The sequence below is a fragment of the Engraulis encrasicolus genome, chromosome 8 (assembly GCF_034702125.1).
Source record: "Engraulis encrasicolus isolate BLACKSEA-1 chromosome 8, IST_EnEncr_1.0, whole genome shotgun sequence".
NCBI lineage: Eukaryota > Metazoa > Chordata > Actinopteri > Clupeiformes > Engraulidae > Engraulis > Engraulis encrasicolus.
Window position 1 is genome coordinate 16,768,532 of NC_085864.1, and position 25,670 is coordinate 16,794,201.

Consider the following 25,670-nt stretch of genomic DNA (forward strand, 5'->3'; position numbering starts at 1 on the left):
TTTTGCACTTTTTTTTCCAGCAACAACAAAACAACTGAGAAAATGTATATTAAATATATTAAATATATTAAACATATTAAAGTGCAAAAACACAGATAATGCATCACACACCCACAAACAGTTGCGTCTGTCACCCCGAGAGACCCACTCGGATGACTCACACATACCCCCCCCCCCTTCTCTCCTCTCCTTTCCTCTCCCTAGACGTCAGTGTGCCAGTATGTAGGGGCTTACGGAGGGCGTAGGGGTGGATGAGTTTGGTTTCTGTGATTATACCATGCTGTCTCATTAAGGTGGACCCGCGTTTGTTTGCCGACATTTTTGGATGCGTCACGCAGCATGCTACACTAATGAAATTTGTTTTTTAAAAAGGCAGCCAAGGATGTGCAATTAATATACTCCTGATCATCTGTCTGTTCTTTGTTTTCTGCCACCCTTGCCTTCTCTTTCTTTCTCTCTCTCTTTCTCTCTCTCTTTCTTTCTTTCTTTCTCTCTCTCACTCACTCACTCACTCACTCACTCACTCTCTCTCTCTCTCTCTCTCTCTCTCTCTCTCTCTCTCTCTCTCTCTCTCTCTCTCTCTCTCTCTCTCTCTCTCTCTCTCTCTCTCTCTCTCTCTCTCTCTCCCCAGGATGGCCCCTGAGGTGATCTTGGCCATGGATGAGGGCCAGTACGAGGGGAAGGTGGACATCTGGTCTCTGGGGATCACCTGCATCGAATTAGGTCAGCCTGCCGCACCACCCCACCCCACGCCACGTCCCCTCCAAAACACACCTCATGCCCTGGAGCCACAAAACGCACACCTCTAGTCTTCACCTTTGTTTTATTCAAAAATCCAGGGCTGATAGTATTACCACTCAGCGCTCAGACTCAAAAAGTGTTGAATGTTCAGGCTCTGGATTTTCTGCTACCGTCAGACTTTGACACATCAACCCCTTTGGTGTTGTCATGTATCGGGTTCCATCCATTCATACATCTGTACATTCACTCCTTTATCCATCCATCTCTACCTCCCCTTCTTCTCCTTTCCTACCTGGCTGAAGTGCTCTCGCTCGTGTTTTTTATTGCACATCCATCTCAGTCTGATTGTTGGCTTGTTAATCATTCTTTCCAGCCACTCTGTCATCCACCTAGAACCTGTACGTCACCTACACCCACTCCATCTCTGTCTGTCTGTTTGTCTGTCTAGCTATCTGTCTAGCTATCTATCTAGCGAGCTAGCTATCTATCTATCTATCTATCTATAACTTGTTTTTCCATTCCAGATCTCTCAATCCATATTCAGTCTGAAAATCTCTGTCCATCATTCCATCTCCTCTCTGTCTTTCTGAAAGAGTGATGTACTAGTGACTTGGCTGTCTTCACTGCCTGACATGTCATCTGTCATAGCAGCTATGAAGGTGCTGCAGTCTGAAAAAGCCTTGTTACAGCCCATCTAGCCAGACGGCTTAATCGAACACTCCTCTGGCATCGCTGCCAAGATCCCGGCAGCTGACTTGATAATTGGCTGGAATTGTGGATGTGGAAGGCAGCGTGAAGGAGATAGACATGCCTGGACATGTCTTGAAATGGAGTAAAAGTAGGACACTGTAGAATGGATGATATTTCATTTGCTTGATTTGGACATACTTTTTACCTTGCTGCTGCCTGTCTGATTCAGATGAAACTTATATAACTTCTCTTCATTTATGTTTTAGTCTGTCCACTGGTCTCCCTCTTTCTGTTTTTTTTTCTCTTGAATGAATGATAGAAACAGCTCCTCCAAGTGTGTTTCCATTTAAATTGTAGGAAGTAGAGTTATGGTTACAACTGAGTCCAAATAACTAACTAGGGTGTTGTTTGAACTGTAAAGAGGCAAAGCACTAAATCAAAACACTGTTGAAAATTTAAAAAATCTGATTGCACAGCTAAACATTATTTTTACATGTGCTAATCTCCCCGCCCCCTTCCCTAATCTCTGCAGCTTTTTTAAAAAAAAAGATTTTTAGAGGCTTTCATGCCTTTAATGGATAGAACAGAGTTAGATGGTGAGAGGAAGTGAGTGGGAGAGGGAGACGAGAGAGGGGATCAGGAATTGACCCCGAGTTCCCGGTGTAACAGTTTTGTGCCTCTGCCTTTTCAGCCAAGGCGATATTAAAGCCATTTTATTATATGGTGTGACGTCATCGGTCGAATGCTCCATTCATTTCAATGGGGCTCCCCAACGTTCGCACGTCTGATATTTGAGATAAGGACGAGTTGGTCTATATCAGACCGCTGTCAATGGCAACAAGACTTTTCACTGCTAAAGCGAATGTTTCATATCACTCCGCAGGCGGCTCCGGTGTTCCACAACGGCACTTTTTTGTGTTGCACAGCAATTATCTTTTGACATGAAAAATTATAATAAACTTAACATTAAATAAAGAAATGTCCCCGCCATTTAAGTATATCCATATAATAAGCGGGTTAACGTTCGGTGAGTCGGTCGCTTTGTGGAATAGCAGCACTTCAGAGAGAACAAGACCCCTCCGCTCCGCGTCGGGGTCTAAAGATTCTCTCTGTCGTGCTGCTATTCCACGGTAGCGACCTTCTCGCTGAACGTTTACCCTTACTTAATGACCAGCCGCCCTGACGTTCTCACTGTAGATGTAGGCATCACCTCTAATGCTCTTGAATTGCCCTGATGTGCTGGTAATGATTTGCTCAGATGATCAAGGATTTTTCTTTTGTCTTTCTCTGTATGCAGCTGAGAGGAAGCCTCCCCTGTTCAACATGAATGCAATGAGTGCCTTATACCACATAGCCCAGAACGAGAGCCCCACGCTGCAGTCCAGCGACTGGTGAGTGCCTGCCCTCCTCTCCTCTCCTCTCTTCTCCTCTCCTCTCCTTTTTTCTCCTCTCCTCTCCTCTCCTCTCCTGTCTTCTCCCCTCTCCTCCTCTCCTCTCCTCTCCTTTTTTTCTCCTCTCCTCTCCTCTCCTCTCCTCTACTGTCTTCTCCCCTCTCCTCCTCTCCTCTCCTCTCCTTTTTCTCCTCTCCTCTCCTCTCCTCTCCTGTCTTCTCTCCTCTCCTCCTCGATCCTCTCCTCTCCTCCTTGACCCTCTCCTCTCCTTTCTGCTCGGCTTTCTACTCTCTCTCTCTCTCTCTCTCTCTCTCTCTCTCTCTCTCTCTCTCTCTCTCTCTCTCTCTCTCTCTCTCTCTCTCTCTCTCTCTCTCTCTCTCTCTCTCTCTCTCTCTCTCTCCATTTTCCTCTCTCTCTCCCCTTCTCTTCTCTGCCATCCCTTCTTCTCCTCTCCTCTTCTCTCTCTGATGTATTGATCCTCTATCCAGTCTCACTGCCACTGTTTGCTCCCCTCTTGCATAATTTAGTTCACCTTCAGAACATGAGCTGCATGAGTGGGGAGACACGCTCCTCTCATCCATCCATCCCTCTGGATCCATCCCTCTGCTCAATGTCCTTCTGGCCTCTGCTCCCCTCTGTTTTTTCTTCTACTCTTCTGTCTGTACTGTTTTTTTTCTTTCTCATGTTTGTTTTACTGCTGTCTGTTGAGGACCACTCCAATTGGCAGCACTCTCTCTAACTTCTCTCTGGGTATCCGTTTCTCTGTATTGCTCTCTCTATCCATCTCGCTCACTCTCTCTCTCTCTCTCTCTGTCTCTCTTCTCCTCTGTCTCTCTTCTCCTCTGTTCAGGACGGACTACTTCAGAAACTTTGTGGACTCGTGTCTACAGAAGCTTCCTCAGGACAGGCCCACCTCTGAGGAGCTGCTGAAGGTGAGGCAGGCACACACACACACACACACACACACACACACACACACACACACACACACACACACACACACACACACACACACACACACACACACACACACACACACACACACACACTATATGTTACATGTTTTTCGGTCACGATATCTGCTTCCTCTCTCATTGGTGCCCCTCTATATCTTACCAAAATGGCCAGGTGGAAAGTAGCATTGAATGCTAAACCTGGGGCAGACATTTGCTTGTGTCAAGATTTAAAAGAGACAGCATATGGTTAAACAACATGACTCTTATTATAAGTAAATCTAAGCCTTTAAACTTGTATTGCTCCTCGCTCTCTGCTTTTTGCCAGCATGCGTTTGTGCAACTGGTCTCTCCGGACATACTATCCAGCACAGACACGACTAGTCTTCATCCACATTTCCCTGTCTCGATCTCTTTTCTCTACCCTCTTTCACCATTAAATCCTTTTAATCTTTAGTTTGTGAGCCAGCTTATTCTTTTACCACACCTGCCAGTGAGGACTAAAGGTGGAAAGTAGCATTGAATGCTAAACCTGGTGTTAGACTGTCATGAGACAGGTTAGTTTTACCCTACTGATGATGTGTTGTTGCAATGGTAATCCTGCTCAGTATGAGAGCAAACGCAGGCTCAGACATTTGTTTTGTGCGCTTGGCTGAGGACCCTTTGGTGTGAAGCTACCATCTGTGGCATTATGACTGAACGCCTCAAAGTCAGAATCCCTCCCAGACGATACCCATGCGCCTAAGTGCTTCGTTTGGTCTGGAGTAGCCGGGGCCTTTGGGTCCCAGTGAGCAGAGCTATTCGTGACTGGGTCGGGGTGTGGCCAGAGAAGCGCTGCACCTCTCCTGACACTACGTCAGGGTGTTAGTTAAGAACCTGGTGCTTGTGAAGAACCCCGTAGACAACCTGATGACACACACAGGTTAAATCTTTTATTGTTGTCCTTTCTGCCCTGTCCCTCAGCATGCGTTTGTGCAGCGTGAGCGGCCCGAGTCTGTGCTGATGGACCTGATCCATCGCACCAAGGATGCGGTGCGGGAGCTGGACAACCTGCAGTACCGCAAGATGAAGAAGATCCTCTTCCAGGAGGCGCACAACGGGCCCACCACAGAGGTGGCCGATGAGGAGGAGGTATACACACACACACACATACACATTTGGCTGATAGATGTTGAAATTAGAGATGTACAGGATCCAAGATCCGGTTCCGGATCCGGCAGGATAATAGGGGTTTTCAGACTATCCGGATCCGGCAGGATCTTAAGCAGTGGATCTGGTATCCGGCAGTTACCTAAAAATCAGGATCTGGGGCATCTCTACTTTTTACGTAGCTTAGGCTTTTCAGTCAGTCTTTCACAACCCCAATCGCTGCATGGAGTGAAAGCCCTTTGGAAGCGGCCGTTGAAGGCAGTGTGGCAGTAAGCCAATGAGTCTTAAAAATAGTTTGCGCCCACGTGTGCGAGTTGGCTATGTGTTTCAACCCGTTTGTAGGATCCGGTATCCGGTTCTGGATCCGGCAGGATCTTAAGCAGTGGATCTGGTATCCGACAGGATCCTAAAAATCAGGATCCGGTGCATCTCTAGTTGAAATTGCACGTGTCTATAGGGGGTACTATGAAGCAGCGTGCTAAGCCCCCACATTTGGGCTTACATTGCCCACAGGGACCCCGGTTCGAGTCCGGGGTAATATCCCGGCACTGCCCCATCTTTCTCTCCCAATCATTTCCTATCCACTAGGGTTGTGCCGATAGACGATACCATCGTCCATCGGCGATGGACAGCCGGCATCACGATGGACGGCAAACATCGTGATGCCAAGGAATCTTGTACTTGTGTATTTTTGAAGCCGCTGCTATAGTAATCATTACGGTACTTGACATCACATTACCGTAAAATCCGTAGTAGTAGCAGCGGTTTTCAAGACAAGTTGTGAACACAAGCCCCAAGCGGAGTGAATTATATAACTACGAAAAAAACACAATGGAATTAAAAAAAAACTTGTGAACTAAGCCCAACTATTGTTTGCTGCAGATGTATGTAAGTAGGCCTAAGTGATATCGTTCATTTATTTCTGTGACCTAAGTTGTTGACTACAAAGGGGACTCTTTACGCATTACCTAGCTGGCTCCTCCGGAGTAACATGACGATAAGCAACACGTTCGGCAATTGCGACAGTTTAACATTTCATGTTTAACGGTTCACCTCAAAATGTTTAATCGCTATTCGCGGTGGAGATGTCTTGTGAAGCAGCCACTCAAGAGTGTACACTTCTGATAAGCCCACTGTCAATAAGGTGAGCAAGCGGTTCCATGTCCGCCCACTCGTCTTCATGGCTTCACCGCCAGAACTACTTGTAGAACTATCCATTGATGAGGGGGGGAAAAGTCTCGATATGACCTAAAACAAAACATTCCGTATTCTAGTGCTAGGAATTGACAAAGTCGGGGCTAAAATCCATTGCAAAGCCTCTCGAGAGGGCACGCAATCACGCATGGGTTCTCATCTCTTTCCCATTTAGTTTTCTGGTGAGCGAGAGGGGCTAAAGTTATAGCCTACTAGCCTGTGCAAAAACGCAGCGCATATGTCGTCTTAAAATAGTTACACAGATAAATAACTCACAGATGTAACAAATTTATTGACAAGTCTCCCAAAAACGCCACGCAATGAACTGATGGTAAAGTAGCAAGCACTGGGCTTGCAGGTGACACGGGAGGAGAGACGAGAAGGGCGAGGGGGAGGGGTCAGCGGGGGATCTCTGCATCTCAGCGACCATCTCACAAAGCAGCTGAGCAAGAACGCTGAGGAGGTTTAAAAAAAAAAATCCCCCAGAATGTAATAATAATATTAATATATTTCACTTACTCTTAAATTAAATATAATTAAATAATAACTTAGCTGAAGATGAATAATAAAAATAAATACAAAATATATCAAAATATATATTTTTTTGTATCCCCCCCCCCCCCACCAAAGACGATGTCATCGTCCATCGCATCGTCTCACTGTAAACATCGTCAGCTGTCAATTAGGGGGACATCGCCCAAGCCTACTATCCACTCTCACACTGTCCTGTAGGGCTGCATGATTATGGAAAAAATCATAATCACGATTGTTTTGATCAAAATCACGATTTCGGTTATAATCACGATTACACAGGAAGCAGAAGCAACTATGGCAGCTACAAATTGTGTTGAATTTCACTCATTGTAATTTAACCCACTGCACCAGTGTAACTTTACATTAGCCTACTTGTCCACCAAAGCAGCTATGATATCTACATGCAGGTGGGTGTTAATGAGTAGTGAGTAACAGCCACTCTAATTTTTGTAGACAACATTACTTAGCTTATTTCGTTTGTGTTAGCATGCTAAGTAACTAGCGATTTCTTAGACCAGATATAAAGCTATTTCTCTTCATAACTACTTGACTTTCCATAATCACAAACGGTTGCTGTTCAAAGCACAGTTTCAAAACACCCTCAGAGACTCCAGCATCAAGCAATGGCTGGTTTAATGGTTGAATTCCTCATATATAGCCACCATTAGTATGAAACAACTCCCCTCCTCTGCCCAGCAGTGAGTGTACTGACACAGAGTAGATTTTCGTCTTCCTTACCAAAATGCTGCCGCCCGCCCCCACTGTCTGCTTATTGGTTCACGGACTTAACCTCCACCCAGGGACAGTTGTCAACAATATTACTATTGGCTGAAATGTCTGTGCTGAGAACGTGCGAGCAGTGCACAAGTCTGCAGGTGCGCGCAGCTTAGATGGAACACTGGATTTCCTCCCATGAAATCGCGATTTTCATGTTTTGTAATCGTGGCGGCCAAAATCGCGATTTTGATTAAAATGCGATTAATTGTGCAGCCCTACTGTCCTGTAATAATAAAGGCCAAAAGCCCCCAAAAAATACTGTAAAAAAGAAATAAATTGCATGTGTCTAACGGCCTGCCCCCCATCCACATGCCATCTATCTCTCCCTCCGCCCCCCCAGGAGCCGGACCCGCACGTGGGCCGCACGGGCACGGTGAACAGCGTGGGCAGCAACCAGTCCATCCCCAGCATGTCCATCAGCGCCAGCTCCCAGAGCTCCTCCGTCAACAGCCTGCCCGACGCCACCGACCAGGACAACAAGAGTGAGCTGGACCTGCTGGAGGGAGACCGCACCGTCATGTCCAACAACTCCGTCATACACCTCAAACCCGTAAGCAGGCTGTCTATATCGTATATCTTTTACTCGGCTTAAATCTAGACCACCGCCATGTCCAAAACTCAACCATACACCTGAAACCCATAAGCATGCTGTCTATATCGATATCTATTACTTTATTGTATAAATCTAGAACGCATCGCCATGTCCAACAACTCCGTCTTCCACCTCAAACCCGTAAGAAGGCTGTCTATCTCGATATCTATTACTCTGTATAAATCTAGAACGCATCGCCATGTCCAACAACTCAATCATACGCCTCAAACTTGTAAGCATGCTGTTTATACAGCTATATATATCACTATCCATAGAAGGCAACGTACACAGGCTGGCTGTCTATTTAGCTACCTATCTACTGTATATATCTATCTAGACATGCACACACACCCCTCCCATATCCATTTAAACTCCACCAAAACTGCCTCTTACCTTGCTCTTATAATGAGCCATGTTTTCCCTGCAATACATTTTACTTGTAAATTGGTAATGCTGACATCTTACTTGGGTTTTTGTATTTTTATTTCCAATTATAATGGTCATTATAATGTAATTATAAACACGATGACTGACATTTGTTTATAAATGTTATGTGGAACATGCCGTTTTTGGATTTTTCCTCAATTTTGCATCCACCTACAGCAACTGGTGGATGCGGTGTGACTGCAGCGCGTGTTTATTTTCAGGGTTGGGCATGTTCTTGTCATGGATGAGAGAACATACTGTCCATTTTTTCCCCTTCCTGTTAATTTATTTTTCCAATTTTTAATCCCATAAATTTCACTCACTAAGACTGCTCTGTGTGTCTTTCTTGCATGTGTGTCTGAGTGTATGTTTGTGTGTGTTTTTGTGCTTGCGCGTGTGTGCGTGTGCGTGTGCGTGTGGGTGTGGGTGTGCGTGTGCGTGTGCGTGTGCGTGTGTGTGTGTGTGCGCGTGTGCGCGTGTGTGTGCGTGCGTGCGTGCGTGCGTGCGTGTGTGTGTGTGTAGGATGAGGAGAGCTACCAGGAGGAGGAGTCTGAGCCCCAGAGGCCGTCTGAGCCGCCGCAGTCCCCGCCCACCACCACGCCCCGAAAACACCTCCGCAACCGAGAACACTTTGCCACCATCCGCACCGCCTCCCTGGTGAGACTAACACACACACACACACACAGCATTGATGGCAACTCACACAAGACAACCTCACTGATGTGTCCCCTTCCTCCTTCACCTCTTTTCTCTGCACTCTCTCCATCCCTCACCTCCTTTGCTACTCTTCCACTGTATCCCTTTATTCAGCTTTTCTCCCCTGCCTCCTCCTTTTCACTCTCCTCCCTGCACTTAAAATAATTCTCATCTTGCCCACTGTGTTTTGACGCTGCAGCACTGTTGGTTGGTGTAAAAAAATTGTATGCAGACGTTGTTTGAGACTACATCTGATGTGCCCTTCCGTCCTTTTTGAAACTCATACTTATACGTATGTACGTCTAGACCTAAAGGTCACATTGCTGCAGAGCTGATGGAGAGCAGTGTTGGCCCTTTTTAGTAATTATAGAGGAGGCACACTGCATTTGGCAGCATGCTTTTGTGCTTTTGGCTTGCGTAATCCCCTGCTCTTGACGTCTGAGTCGGCAACCTTGATTTGTTTCAAAAGAAGAAGCAGGGAGGGCACCAAAAAAAATCATAGTTTCCGTTTGAACTTTCTAAAGCTTAGCCTTGAGTGAGCTAGCGCTCTCTAGTATGTTGAACGTATCCTAGGAATGTAAAGCCAGCCGGGTAATGTGAGGTAATCTAGGCTAAACACTTGAAATGCACTGGCTGTGGTGCTTTGAGGACGCACTCCACTGCTCTGCACTGAGGTGACCTACGGTAAACATATGGAATTGCTTTGAGCACACTCAAATTTTAGTCACGCCTCATTTGGCTTACACTGAGGTTGCATGGAATAACACATGGTCTTGCTTTAAGCGCACTCAACAGTTTTTGATTCAGTCCATGGATTGATACATCATTCATCTCGTGTGTGCCTTACTGTATCTTAATATTAAGAAGACCAGTTTCAAAAATTGCAGGAAAAGAAGGATTTTGCACTTTTGGAAGACGGTTAACAAGGCCTAATAGTGTTGTTCGTAGGCTATCTTAATAATTCTAAGAGAAGACAAAGAAAAAGTTTTTGACCCTGTCGGTCAAATGATCTATCTGTCGGTCTCTCTCACTTTCAGTTTTTCTTTCACCCTTTTTTGTCATTTTATGTCTCTCTGCCCTTATTTTTTTGAAACACTATTTTGGATAGATGTGGTCTGAGTGGGTCAGTGGCATTAGGATTAATGTAGGATGTTGGCCAGGGGTGATTATGGCAGCATCAGTGCGCTAACTCACTGCAGACATGCTGATGGCTGAGGCCTTTACTAATGAGTCATCTAATCGTGCCTGACCGGCCACATCAGCGCTCCGCCGCTGCCTGCCACCACCACTGCCCTGCTCTGCCCCGCCTCTGTGTCCTTGTGACAGTGCTGTCACATCGTGGCCACTTAGCAAAAGGCACTCGATGACTCACTCTGTTTGTCATAACTGCCAAAACTAGTCACAGCTGTTATGCGCCTCAGCAGGTGCAGTGTTATGCTTGCCATATGTTTTTATTCTGTTAAAGTTTAGTGAGTCCACTGAGGTCTTTTTATAATTTGTCTGGCGTAGGAGTTTGTTTCAAGTGCTCTTTAAAATGTCAGTGTGTTGAGGTTGCCCACAATTTTGTGTGGCTGGACTTAACATTGTATTAATGGTTTTTGCTGAGCAAGTTTTTGATTTTTAAATGGGCATTGGAGTGAAATGGATATAGGCTGGATATAGGCATTAAAGAGGTTATTGCTTTGTACATAATGCTTTTGTGGACCCTGGGGACCCTAGTCACCTGTCGTGCGTCCTTATGCATATGACTGTGGCTCGCTCTCAGATGACTGGTCAGATCCAGGAGCATGAGCAGTAATGGTCACCATATTGTCAGGGGCAGGACTGATGGTATTCAGGCTTGAAAGAGTTTGCAAAGATTAAAACATTGACACTTTTTGAAATAAGAATAACCTAATAACAAAATATGTCAAAGTGTCAGGCTCAGGACTTAATTCTTCTATCATGCCTTTATTGTGTGCACTAATGAATTTGTCGGTCTCCATTCCTCTGGTGACTCGTCGGATCCAGCAGTAGTGGTTACCGGGGCTATAAATGAACTTTTTTAATCACTAGCCAGTTTGGTTAGTAGATGCTGTGCCTCACTAGCCACACATACTAGCCACTTCGAGTAACAGTTAGTATACAGTAAGTTTCCCTTTTCTACCAGCCAGACTGAATTTTCACAAGCATTTTTTAATTTAGAGGCCTGGTGGTTACCATATTGAAGTGAAAGCCCAGCTGGGAAACTCCATCTCTCATTGTCATTGTGACACAGCACTCCACAGCACACAAGTGCACACTGCACACAACAAAATTGCATTCATGCCTGTACTAATGCACGTGTGTCTTATGTGTCTGCCTCTCAGGTGACGCGTCAGTTCCAGGACCACGAGCAGGACTCTGAGCTGCGCGAGCAGATGTGGGGCTACAAGCGCATGCGGCGACAGCACCAGAAGCAGCTGATGGCTCTGGAGAACAAGCTGAAGGGGGAGATGGACGAGCACCGCCTACGCCTCGACAAGGAGCTGGAGAGCCAGCGCAGCAGCTTCACCTCCGAGATGGACAAGCTCATCAAGAAGCACCAGGGCACCATGGAGAAGGATGTACGTGGACCTAGTGAACACGTACACGCACACACACACACACACACACACCACAGTACATACCAGTTCATCAAGAAGCAAACAAAACGGAGACAGATGTACGTATAGATTTAGATGTTAGTTGGTTAGGTGTTAGTTGGTTAGTTGGTCCTCATATGGTGCGTAAAGTAACCAATCAGAAAGCATCATAAAATTCCAGCGTGTGATAAGCAGCTTTGAGTACATGATAACTTATTATTGGCACCACATATAGGATTATGGCAGTGCCACTGGAATCAGTTCTATTCCATCCCTCTACAGATTCTACAGTCTTTTTAAGAACTGAGGACAATTCTGCCTTAGGGCATACTTTTGTTGTCTGTGGGCTCAGTATTTCAGTTAAATTGTTCTGCCTTAATCTCCACTGACAAATTACTTGGCGACATTTTCTTACTTGCATCTCCATTTAACAGCATCTCGATCATTACTCTTGATTACCACTCAAGTCATCCCGTTTCCCTTTTTATTTTATAAATGTGGCTTAATTATACGTTTTAAACGAGACACAATGTGCACACCCTGTAATTCCCCCTCAATGCACATTTAATGACTTGCCCAAAATGTGTCAAATCCATTAAAAAGGCATTGACAAGCCTTCCAGCCTGTGTACTTGTACTCTGTCTCTCTCTCTCTCTCTCTCTCTCTCTCTCTCTCTCTCTCTCTCTCTCTCTCTCTCTCTCTCTCTCTCTCTCTCTCTCTCTCTCTCTCTCTCTCTCTCTCTCTCTCTCTCTCTCTCTCTTTTCAAAAAAAAGTTTGCCTTGGGTCTGGCACCTTGTGTTAATTGTAAGTAATTAAATGTTCTTTTGTCCGCAGGCCAAGACATTCACCAACGATGAGAAGAAGTTCCAGCAGCACATCCAGAGCCAGCAGAAGAAGGAGCTGAGCAGCTTCCAGGAGTCCCAGAAGAGGGAGTACAAACTCCGCAAGGAGCAGCTCAAAGAGGTGGGGCCACACTCTCGTCAATGGAAACCTAACTGCTCCTTGTGCTTAAGTTGAAGTAACCAAGGCACTCTTCCAAAAATGTAAAATGGCTGTTTTAACATTTCTATAATGATTTAGCCGTTTAATAAAGATAACATGATTCAGCCGAGTTGTGGCCTTCATCAAGACGGGGTCAATTGTCTATTGTCAATCCCTCCTAAATGCTTGTTAGGAACTTGACAACCAGATATTGCTTTACTGTTTGAATGGGGTTTTTTCCCCCATAGATTTTTAATTTGGTGTCTTGATCATCAATGTTATCATTGTCAGTCTCTTTCATGTAGTCAACCTTGAAGTAGCATTCTTGTATAATATATATTTTAAAAAACATGTTCTAGCAACAATTTCTGTTGTTGCAAAACTATTGACATTGTGGATTTGGTGATTCTTTGGTCTCCATCCTTTCTATCCTCTTCTCTCTCAACCCCTCTTTTTTACCTTCCATGTTTCCATCTCTCTCCCTCCCTCCCTCCCTCCCTCCCTCCCTCCCTCCACCCCTTCCTCATCAGGAGTTGAGTGAGAACCAGTCGACGCCCAAAAAGGAGAAGCAGGAGTGGCTGTCCAAGCAGAAGGAGAACATCCAGCACTTCCAGGCGGAGGAGGAGGCCAACCTGCTCCGCCGCCAGCGCCAGTACCTAGAGCTCGAGTGCAGACGCTTCAAACGGCGCATTCTCATCCTCAGGCACAACGTGGAGCAGGACCTGGCGCGCGAGGTATGTTACATTGTGCTTACTACAGCTGTGTGATGAGGCCACTGGGGTGCATTTCTGGAAAGCGCAATTGTTAGCAGTTAGCAACTTCGGTAGTTGCCAATGGGAAATTGTATTGCAACCAACAAAGTAGCTAACATGGTTAGCAACTACGCTTTCCAGAAATGCACCCCTGATTAGGACCTGGTACGAGAGGTACGTTACATTGTACTCTCTTCAGCTGTGTAATGTGCCCACCTGAGCAGGGCCTGGTACGTGAGGTCAGTGTGATAGAAGGGGTTCGATTATTGTCAGTCCTCGGAGGCAGCTGGTAAACAGTAAAAAGTTAAACCATGCTGTCACCATTGCAATGTGTAGCAGAATAAATGAAATTTGTAAGTCATCATGACTTATCACTTTTACTTTTTTACAATGTACAGCTGTGCAACTCAATGTGCTTTACAAAAAACATCACAGCAATAAAGTACACAAATATAAACATAAAGGAACTAGAATATCCTCACCACGCAGTTGTGTTTGGACTCATTTGTACACTCTTGTTTACTTCATGCTTATTGTCACGTCCGTCCGTCCGTCCAATTCATTCAGGAGCTGAACAAGCGTCAGACGCAGAAGGACCTGGAGCACGCCATGCTCCTGCGGCACCACGAGTCCATGCAGGAGCTGGAGTTCCGGCAGCTCAACACCATCCAGCGCATGCGGGCCGACCTGATCCGCACGCAGCACCAGACCGAGCTCACCAACCAGCAGGAGTACAACAAGAGGCGGGAGAGGGAGCTGCGGCGCAAGCACGTCATGGAGGTCCGGCAGCAGCCCAAGAGCCTCAAGGTGAGGGGAACCGGATACCCAGCAAAGCACCATGATGTGTCTCCAACTGTCTGTCTGTCTGTCTGTCTGTCTGTCTGTCTGTCTGTCTGTCTGTCTGTCTGTCTGTCTGTCTGTCTGTCTGTCTGTCTGTCTGTGCATTCCAATATGTGACCTTGCGTCCTCCACTTGTGCTTGTGGCCTCACGTTTTGCTGATGCCCCGCCTCCGTGGAGAAAATAATTAAGTTTCCCCACAGTCAGCCTAGCCACAGCAATTTTTGGGGGACTATTTCTCACTAGTTGGTGAATGAAGAAATTACTTGACAATTGAGCTTTTGCAAGATATTGGAATATAGTGATGTTTTCAGTGATGTCGTCATGATGCATTACTTCCTGGTACAAGGCCATAAGCACAAGTGGAAGACGCAAGGTCGCATATTGGAACGCACCCTGTGTGTCTCTCAATCCCATTCACTCATGTCTCTCTCCATGCCACCGCCTGACCCCCTCCATGTAGACTTTAAGTCATTAGGGCCATGCAATTCTTTGGCACCAGGCTTGAGGTGGTCGTGGAGGACACAGGGTTCCGCTGTGAACCGGGGCAAAAAGGGAGGCTTACACACAGACACGGGACTAGTTATCACCCTCGCTTTCGTTCACCCAGCAAAGCTCGGGTCAGACTTACCCCCTTTACGTCCCATCACTCGACTGCTGTCTCTCACTCTTTCTCCTCTCTCTCGCTCTCTCTCACACGCACAGGGTATGATACATCTCTGGCCACAAGACATCTGATTTCTGTCTGGCCTTGCTGCTGTCGCTGTCGCTCTCACTCACTAGCGCTCTCTTTCTCGCTATCTTGTCTTCTCTACCCTTTGTCTCTTTGGCTCTCTTTCTGTCTTGCTTTCTTTCTCTCTTTCCCTTTGTCTGTCTGTTCTCTCATCTTTCATTTCTACTTCTCTTCCTGTGTTATCTCGGCTAGTTGCACATATGTGTGACTAATGCACTAAAATCTAAGTATCACAGTAAAACATTTATCTGTATTTACAGGCGAAGTGCAGCCATACATTTCCATGTTAAACGATATGGGTTTCTCTAGAAAATGTCAAAATGGGTGAAAAATGGATCAGGTAAAAACATAAAGGTTCTAGAAGATAAAGTGCCGCCATCAAAAGGCAGATCAAATGCATCAGTGAACCGCATTACTGTCCCATCTGTCTCCTCTCTTCTATTTTCTCTCTCCTTCACTCCTCTCTTCTCATCAGCTGTTTTGTTTTGTTCACCAGCCATCCAAGAGCTCACTAGCTCCCTCTGCTGTCTGCTTTTTATGAGCACGGTTACAGTATATGCACATCGATACACAGTTTATATATATATATATATATATATATAAAATCAGGTTTTTTGAGTACGCAGCTTTTTCAAGTGCTCATATAATATAAACTGCATAAACAATTTATAATAATATGTTAATTGCGGTATTTGGTGTATTAGTAATCCAATTCTGATTTCTCAAGAAATATAATCTCCTTAAACAGGTTATTATTGAGTTATTGACATTCTAGAATTTAAGTAGCCTATCACAAGCTTTGAATTCGCCTTGGCTAAGCCGCGCCCTCTTGGGTTACAGTTGCTAGGTCGGACAGATAAACTTTCTATGCTGCGATATCAACGTGATTAATGCAGTGACTTCCTATCGCAGCAGTTGTTCACTCTTAAGAAATTAAAAAACACTCCTCCATTCATAATTTTTATTTCCTGAACTGTCATGTATCAAAGTTGTTTAGCTGTTGTGGGATCTCAAATTCTCACCCTGGTATCTATAGGCATATTGTAACCAGTGGCACTATGGTGCTAACTCGCAAAGCCTATGTCCCTGGCTCAAACTGTAGTTGTTGGACAAAACCACCCAACGTGATGGATGTTGTCATCTTCAAAGTTACCACATCAATGTGTAACATTAACGTTTGGCATTTATGTCTTCAGTAGCTCAAGAAAATAACGTCCATCAGCTGCTAGTCAAAACAATCCTGACGTGACTGACGGTACTTTGCTAGCACTTTTTCTTCATTAATTTAGGTCAGAAAACCAAAATCCTACCCTGAAATAGGTTTGTGTTTTGCTTACAACCTCATTGAAAAGTTACACGAGTGAGATGGTGGCATGATTGGAGCACACAAAGTATATTTGTTGATCCGTGCGCTTTCTAGTCAAGCCAGACTGCTAGTAGGCCTAATTGTAGTCCGGTTTTAGGTAAAGAGGAAAGCGATTACCTCCTGTTACATCGCGGGGAAACTTGCACCTTTGTCACAAATACCACAGGCACAATTTCCAGTCATATTTCAATAATAATACGACCGTAATAGGCTATCTCGCTAAGCCCTACTTGAAAACATGCGATTTCAGCATTGAGTTCAATGGAGCGCTGTCAAAACTGTCCGAGGTAGGTCCGAGGTCGTCCTTTTGCTGCGCTGTGATTGGTCAAAAAGCACTTTAGGGCGGGCCTTAGCCAAAGGTGAATTCCAGTTTAGAGTCGCACACTTGAGTGTGGAACACTCGGCAACCGGCAGATTCATCCAATCTCTTAAATGCATGTAAACAACAATAAACAGTTTATTCCAATAACATGATTATAGTCATAATGTGAACAAGCTAAATATCTCGTCTCTCTTCTGTTATACCTCATCTCTCTACAAAAGATTTTCAATATGGTAACCGAGGTCCTTTTACGAGTCACCACAGCAAGGAAGTGCTGTCAATTCCTATTTCTTAAATTGAGCCCCCACTATTCTCCACATCTCCTAAAGGAGCATAGCACGCAGCTGATAACCTTACCTCATACTGATTCTGGAAAAAAAAAACACACCAGTTCCAAAGATGGCTGATGATGCCGATGCCGATATAAGCTCGTGGAGTATTTTTCCATCATTAGCTCAGTTACTTACCAGGCTGCCCATTTGAGATGTCTGGTATCTTTAATCAGGCTTCAATGAGCAGCCCCAAACAACAGCTTGCCTCCTCTCATCTGCCGTTTCTGACTCTCTCTCTGTCTGTCATTCTCCCTGTGTGCGCGTGCGTGTGCGTGCGCGTGTGTGTGTGTTCTATGCATTTTTGCGTGCGTGTGTGCGTGTTGTAGTCCAAAGAGATGCAGATCAAGAAGCAGTTCCAGGACACGTGTAAGATCCAGACGCGGCAGTACAAGGCGCTGCGCAACCACCTGCGGGACAACACGCCCAAGAGCGAGCACAAGGCCGTGCTCAAGCGCATCAAGGAGGAGCAGACGCGCAAGCTGGCCATCCTGGCCGAGCAGTATGACCACTCCATCAACGACATGCTATCTACACAAGCGGTGAGTATGATGCACACACACGACTCCAGACGCACACACTCGCGCGCGCGCACACACACACACACACACACACACACACACACACACACACACACACACACACACACACACGCACCCCATTGTTATTTGGTCACACATACATGTGCGATGCTTCCGTCCGTGGGTGTGCTTGACAGCCTGACATGACACCCATATAGCAGAAACTCAGTCGACTGTTGCGCTTGCTCGGCACATCGGCTATTGGCCGTATGTTGGTATCGGTTAGTATTACTCATCCTTTTAAAGTAAAAATGTAATATTAATTTGAGCCAAATTTACTTTCTCATATTTTCTTAAGCCAGGCTTACACTGAGCAACTTTTTGCCCGATTTTGCCACGATTTGTCACTCGCACGACTTTTCTAGAGTCGGGCGGATTTCTTGCTCAATCGCAGGTCAATCGTGAGTTTCACATCGTTTAGTGTACATGGGGTAACGACAAGCGATTTCACCTCACGATCATGCAATCGTAGAGTCGCAAGAAAATCAAAACTGTTAAAGCAGTGCTACGACCCGATTTGACACTTCTCATGCATAAATTGATAGGGCAGCAAGATTCGCTCTTCAGCGTGTCCTCATCTCCTGCTCAGGTGTAGGGCTGTCCTAAACGATTATTTTTCTCCCGATTAATCTATCAACTATTTTTTTCGAATAGTCTATTAGTCAAACGATCAATTTTTCAAGCACTCTAGCACTTTAATCTTCAAGGAAATAAACAGTTAAAATTAGGTCCCTGAGCTCACAATGAGCTTGAAATCATGATCGTAGCTTATTTACTCCGAGATACAACGTCCAATTCATACGTGCTGGGCAATTTTAGGTTTCAATAAAGTAATAAAGCATTAGAAAAGTAAGTAAAAAAGCATTGAATTAAATGAAACGATTAGTCGACTATGAAAATTCTTGCCGACTAATTTTTATAGTCGATTAATCGTCCCAGCCCTACTCGGGTGCGCATGTTCCCTCCTCTGCAGACCCGGGAAACATGCCTTTCGTGTCCCACAGTGGAAGCATTCTGCTAGCATCCGACTGTCGGCTGTCGACTGTCGGACAAGTCGTGAAATGTGAACTTTTAAATAGTTAAATTGCCTCGTGCAGTGTGAGGAGCTTAATACCCACAATTGAAAATATTGCAGCGTATGCCCGCCTTTACTTTTGTTAGGACCCCTTGTTCATAGCGTGTTTGCGCATGAGTGTGGAAGATATACTTCATTAAAGCCATTCAAAGGGGATGTATTTTGTGTGTTCGTGTGTTTATTTGCATGTGGACGAGGCCCGGTGTGTTGCGTATGCAGCTGCGGGGTGTGTGCGTGGGTATTGGTGTGTGTGTTAAGCTGTATTCTGTATCCATGTGTATCTATATCTGTATGTGTATTTTAGTTGCGTCTGGACGAGGCCCAGGAGCAGGAGCGCCAGGTGTTGCGCATGCAGCTGCAGTTTGTGTGCATGCGTGGGTGTTTTCAGCTGTATATTAATGTGTTTGTGTGTGTGTGTGTGTGTGTGTGTGTGTGTGTGTGTGTGTGTGTGTGTGTGTGTGTGTGTGTGTGTGTGTGTGTGTGTGTGTGTGTGTGTGTGTGTGTGTGTGTGTGTGTGTGTGTGTGTGTGTGTGTGTGTGTGTGTGTGTGTGCATCTGTGTATTTAGTTGCGTCTGGACGAGGCCCAGGAGCAGGAGTGCCAGGTGTTGCGCATGCAGCTGCAGCAGGAGCTGGAGCTCCTCAACGCCTACCAGAGCAAGATCAAGATGCAGACGGACGCCCAGCAGGAGAGGGAGAGGAAGGAGCTGGAACAGAGGGTCTCACTACGCAGGGCCCTGCTGGAACAAAAGGTTAGATACAGACACACACACACACACACACACACACACACACACACACACACACACACACACACACACACACACACACACACACACACACACGCTGGAGCTGGAGCTGAGGATCTCGCTTCTGCTCAAACACATCAGGCACCTCACACACACAGTCTATTGCTACAGTGTATTTTTTATTTATTTTAACCTTTTGAGAAGCATTGTCTCAGTGACATTTCTGTGCTGTGTGTTTGTCTCCAGATCGAGGAGGAGATGTCCACCCTCCAGAACGAGCGTCTGGAGCGCATCCGCTCGCTGCTGGAGCGCCAGGCGCGCGAGATCGAGGCCTTCGACTCGGAGAGCATGCGGCTGGGCTTCAGCAACATGGTGCTGGCCAACATCTCCCCCGAGGCCCTCAGCCACAGCTTCCCGGGGGCCCCCGCCAGCTGGGCCCCCCAGCAGCAGAGCCAGCACCCGGGGGGCGGACCGCCGCACGGCGTGGGGCCTCCTCCACCACCACACCACTCCAACAGCTCCCAGGGCTCCCCCTGGGGTCCGGGAGGCGGCGGGAGCATCTCCAGTCAACACAGCAGCCACCACTACTACCACCACCACTCCTCCAGTCAAGGCGGAGGGGGCCCACCGCACCCCTCGCACTCCACCCCGCCGCACCACCACCACCACCATCAGAGCAGCGGCTGGAGCCCCGGGGGGCAGCCGTGGGGTCACTCGCCGGGGGCCGGAGGGGCGGGGGTAGGGGCGCGTAACAGCCCCCAGGCCCTGAGTAGGACCTCGTCGGGGGGCCACGGCGGCGGCGGTGGTGGCGAGCAGGCCATGAGCAGGAGCACCAGCATCACCTCGCAGATATCCAACGGCTCGCACCTCTCCTTCATGTAGTAGACCCACCACCACCACCACCATCGTCACCACCACCAGTGCGGTGTAACACCACATGCTGTACAGTGCAGTTTAACAGCTGTACCTTGTTTCAGTGTGGTTTTAAAGCAGTGTGCTGTACGATTTTGCACCAGTACTGCATGCAGTGAAGCTTAAACATCGGTGATGTGTGCTGTACAGTTTAGCACCAGTGCAGTGCAGTGCAGTGCAGTTTGGCACCAGCTACTGTACTGTGCAGTGCTACATAAGCACCAGTGCAATGTGGTGCTGTACAATGCAGTGCAGCTGAGAGAGCATTGCATCCAGTGCCAGAGTCAGGGTTTGGTTGTGTGTTTGTGAACCGCCACCTGCACCACAACAAGAGGGAGCTAGAGGGACACGACACGACACAACACAACACACGCAAGCACGCATTTGCTTCTCTCTCCCTCTTCCATTCAACACTCTGCTACTGTCTCTCTCTCCCCTTTCCTCCCCTCAGCGTGTGTGTGTGTGTGTGTTTGTGTGCTCTGTTTCTGGCTCTGCAGGTCTGTGGGCGTTTACATTACAGTGCTCTAGCCCAGCACAGGTCAACCCAGTATCTGGATGTCTGTCTGTGTTTATGTGTTTGTTTGTCTGTATATAAACACTACTACTGTTGCAGTTACATGACTTGTGGAATTTTTAGTTTTTTTTCTTGCTTGTTTTTATTTGATCCCCACTCCACAAACCACACACGTTTTTTCCCCCCTTTATGTCTGAAAGTCCTCCTCTTAATCTCAGTCTTCTGCTCCTTGTGTTAAAAAAAATTCTCCCCCATAACCATCAAAAATAAACCTAAATCCCACCAGGTCCCAGGCAGTAGGATTGATAACTTGGCAGCAAGAGTGAGAGCTGGTCTTTGATGAGCCAGCAGAGAAACACTGGCCCCCAAATTGCACAAAAGGCTCTGACACCTGCCAACCCAGCACCCCGGTCATATCCCGTTGGAGACAGCTGTCGTTTGGTTACTATAAGCTAAACCTAGATACCGCCATAACCATGGGTCATTTTCCCCCCCGCTTTTGCATTGCAGTGTAGTTTTGCCATATACTATTTCGACAAAATGTGTTTTTAATTTTGCGAACACAAGTAGGGGTTTTCTCCCCTTTTTGCCAAGCTCTTTGAGGTGAGGGACTGTGTGAAAGAGAATTTATTATTATTATTATTATTGTTATTATTATTATTATTACTATAAAGACCTTGTCTCTGAAGCCATTAGGTCAATATGGGTAAAGAGGCGAGTTGATGAGGATGTGATGTTTGCATGTGGGGTTCAGTGCAGTGAGACAGTGCCACCCTGTGGTGTGGTTGTGACTTGTGAGATGTACATGTTAGCTGCTTGGTCTGAATGTGTGATGATTATCAGTAAGTATAAACCCATACAGCTCTCGTATCATACTGAACGAAACAGCCATAGGACGTCACAGGATTTGCTAATAACTAGAAAGTCCAAAGCCAAAAAAAACTATAGTGTTTTAGTGCCTTGAAGTAATTCTTTAGCACTGGTTACAATAATGCAGTACATACTGTAGTAGTGAATCGTTAGATGAGTGTTTAATCCAACGACATTACTTAAAATGTAATGAGATCTACATTGTGCTGTGAGTTTTTTTCTTATTCCACAAATTCATGTTACAAACACAAACAAGATGTGGCGGTCGGATGAGATTTCCCATGATTCATAGTTTCAGTCAATACTGTTAATAGGCAATGTCCAAAGGTGCTCTGTTTCCTACTCGGTGCAATGAACAGGTGAACACATCGGTATTGAGCCACTGTAACTGGGCAGTGATGGTGCCTTGTGCAGTAGGGGAGACACCAGGCAGAAGCACTTTAATTACTGTTGGATGAGTTTCTAAAGGTGTGCAAGCAAACACGTTTTAAACTGTGTGTGTTTTGTAGCAGAATGTGTGCTATAGAGAGGAGTTGCAAATATTTTTGTGCGTGCGTGTCAAAATGTGGTGGTAACGTGGAAAGTTTGAATAATGAGAGAAGTTACTGAATATTGGAATCATGTTGCAGAGAGGTAAGGGGAAATGTGCGAGTTATTATTATTATTATTATTTTTTAATCACTTCCTGGTCTGAAATCAGTCATTACATTTTAAATATCAAATTCCCAAATGTGAATCTTGTGTTAGCTGCCAACAGAATTGTCCCACTAGAGTTGAGTAGACTTGCATAGGCTACTTCATAGAGTTGTGTTGGATGTGCTACGCAAGGTGTGGACTAGGAGTCAGGAACCAGACAACTCCTACTAAACTGGGGGAGGAGTGGGGGTGCCATCTGCTTGGGAGGTGTGGGGGCCTCATGACTTCTAAAAAGGAGCCAGTGTTTCTTTCACAGATCTCTACTGCCAGTAGACTGCAGTTTAACCCTTCTCTTCCCTCTATTGGATAAAGAACACTATGCATTATGAGCACAGCACACTCATTTGAGCTGAAATATGGATACTACAGTTTGCCCATGCACAGAGACATATCGAATACTGTCTGCAAATTGGATCCATCCCATCCCCCAAAAATAGCTTCCTTTGCATCTGATGAGGTGTTTGACCAAGCGCGTGGGCAGAATGCATTGTGATTGTGGCAGGGATGTCTATCTGTGTTTTGACTTGTGTGCGTGCGCGCGTGTGGGTGAGCGAGAGCATATTAAACGTTCCCTCAGACTGTCAGTCTTTTGCCCCACCTCTTTTTTGCTCTCTGTCTCTCCCTCCATCCTCTGCACTTTTCATTCTGTGTGTCTTCTCTTCTTCCCATCCCTCCTCCTCCTCCTCCTCCTCCTCTTCCTCCCTGTGGGTTTGGCTGTGGCTCCTGAGGGCCAATATGGCTCATGGTCTTGGTACAGTAACAGTAAGCAAGTGCATACGCATAGATGTGTACATACTGTACAGGAATGCATACAGTATATGTCTGTGGACGGGTGCTGCTGTTGCCGGAACACCTGTTGTTGCCATTACCCCTCCCCCCGCTTCCACCACCACACCACCATCCCTCTTTTAGCCAATTAGTGAAAGAGTGAGACGAAGGGGATAAAGAAACAGCATGCACCTGAAGATGACTGAACAGAGACTGGAGACCTAACTCCTCCCTCCCCAGAGGACATATCAGGTGTAAAAAGTCACTTTAAAACACTTCTATTTACTTTTGAGGGGGGTTTGTTCCATACGGTTTTACATTTTATTTCCCTTTTTTTTTCCTCCCCGTCTTAGAACACTTTAAGGAACAAAACATTGTGCTGATCAACTCTAGTGTGTGTGAGTGTGTGTGAAACAGAGGGGAGGACTGTGTGTGAAACATGTAAATGTTGAATTGTCAAAATTGGAAAAAGTACAGAGAGAGAAGGGAAAGTACAGCGGGAGGAGGGAAGAGGAGGGAGAAATGAGTGTTTATGAGCCCTGGGGTAATAGGCGTATGTGGGATATGTGTGCACTGATGTGGTTTCCCCATCAGAACAATTTCCCACGTCACAAATTTAACCTGACTGACATGCTACCACCACCACACAAATACTTTAAAAGTTTTGTTTTGTTTTTCTTTTACATTTGCAAATGAGAATGTAATGCCTCCACTGTGCATCTGAAAGGACGTTAAAAGGTCTTAAATAAAGACAGGTCTGAAATGTCAGGGTTTAATTGATCCAAGCATCGGATTCAGGAACTAGGTTTTATTTTCTCGTGTCCTGACTATACATATATTCCACTGCCCAATCATCCATCAGCTTTGTGGTCTCTCTCTCTCTCTCTCTCTCTCTCTCTCTCTCTCTCTCTCTCTCTCTCTCTCTCTCTCTCTCTCTCTCTCTCTCTCTCTCTCTCTCTCTCTCTCTCTCTCTCTCTCTTATACACACACACACCTCTTGACTGTCAGCTGTCTCAGGCATTAATCACCTCTCCTTGGTTGAAGCCCCAACCGCCCTTTCCACTATCCTCTCTGATGATGTGCCCAAGTCCCCTTGAGTCCATAGTTGCTCAGTTTGTTTATGCTCTTGTTTTTATTTTTCAATAAATGTCAGAGTGAGGCTGTATAGGTGTATTGTTTTCCCCCTTTTTGCCCTTGTTTATTTTACTCACAGTGTCGTCTCTCCATGACTGTGGATAATTATTTGTAGTATGACATTATGGATGATGATGATGATTTTATGATATCCAACTATTGTTTTTGTCCTACTGACTGAACAAGTGTGAGAGAGCGGAGGTGATACTGCTTTTATATTTGAAGTGGGGGCAGGGGGTATTCTAGACTGCAGGTGTACTCCTTTGCCTGGGTAACGTTACCTCTGAGCAAATGGTGAACCTCCTAATACGGGAGAGGTGTGGTTTAGTTGCGATTGTGCTTTGCGATCCAAAATACTCCTCTATTCAAACATTTACTACTTGAGAGAACTTGCCAGCACAAGTCACTAAGCCAACCTTCTTTAAATACCCCCCGAATATTTTTTTGGTTTGTTTGTTTGTTTATTTTCATTCAAAAGGTTTTGTTTTGTTTTGTTTTAAAAGTGTATTAGAGGTCCAGCCTCTGGTCGAACACTGTGCCATCTACAGTACCAGCTGCCAAGCCCGAAAACTACTGCAGACACCTGTTGCCCTTGCAGGTCAGAGGTTACTGTAGTAGCCTGAGAGGGGAGCGGGAACCAGGAGGGCTATAACAAGAACTTGGCCCAGTTGTCAACCAGACTAAATTCACCTGGAGGTAGTGGTAAATCATCTAATAGAAGAGCCTTGAGTTCTCATTATCTTAACAGAAGGGCACATGTGGGCTATCTATTGGCAGGTTTCCTACTTCCTGTAGGTGAACTTAGCCAGGTTGATAACTTGATCACGTTCTTGGAATACCCCCCAAGAACTAGTTTAGTTCCAGCAGTCAACAAAGAGGAGAAAGGGGCGTAGGAGGAAGGCTGTTCTCACCCCAGCCCATGGAGCAGTGTGCAAAAAGAGGGGAAGAATTTTATAAGAGGAAAAAGATTTGTTTTGTTGTGTGTGCGTGAGTGTGTGCGTATGCCTGTGTATAGAGTATGTCAGTATTCACCCCTCCCTGACTCCACTACACCCCCAGAGTGACCTGTATTAAACTGTATAGGTTGTGAAACATGTTATTGAATGTCTAAAAAAAAAAAAGATTATACAGATTATACATAAAATTTAAAAGCAAAGCAGAAGTGGAAGCATTGAAATTGTATTAAAATATAAAAATGTGGATCTGAAAAAAAAGTCTAGGGTCAAATGTAATATTTTGTTTGTACTGTAATTACTATTTGACGGAAGAATACTGGAGAGATCAACTGTAATAAAGTAATTTTAGTA

The 25,670-nt window shown here is 45.7% G+C and overlaps 1 protein-coding gene across 2 annotated transcripts in view; it reads left to right on the forward strand.

Moving 5' to 3' along the window:
• Nucleotides 1-25,670, forward strand: part of taok1a (TAO kinase 1a) — a 48,548-nt gene extending 22,878 nt beyond the window's left edge. For both annotated transcript variants that reach the window (XM_063205067.1, XM_063205066.1), the window contains exons 8-20: nt 632-723; nt 2,729-2,822; nt 3,673-3,754; nt 4,739-4,906; nt 7,770-7,979; nt 8,970-9,104; nt 11,492-11,728; nt 12,581-12,709; nt 13,258-13,461; nt 14,047-14,286; nt 17,397-17,609; nt 19,290-19,472; nt 19,716-25,670. In XM_063205067.1, coding sequence (XP_063061137.1) covers nt 632-723; nt 2,729-2,822; nt 3,673-3,754; nt 4,739-4,906; nt 7,770-7,979; nt 8,970-9,104; nt 11,492-11,728; nt 12,581-12,709; nt 13,258-13,461; nt 14,047-14,286; nt 17,397-17,609; nt 19,290-19,472; nt 19,716-20,351 — 2,623 coding nt within the window. In that variant the 3' untranslated portion in view covers nt 20,352-25,670. The remainder of the gene's footprint in view (nt 1-631; nt 724-2,728; nt 2,823-3,672; nt 3,755-4,738; nt 4,907-7,769; nt 7,980-8,969; nt 9,105-11,491; nt 11,729-12,580; nt 12,710-13,257; nt 13,462-14,046; nt 14,287-17,396; nt 17,610-19,289; nt 19,473-19,715) is intronic.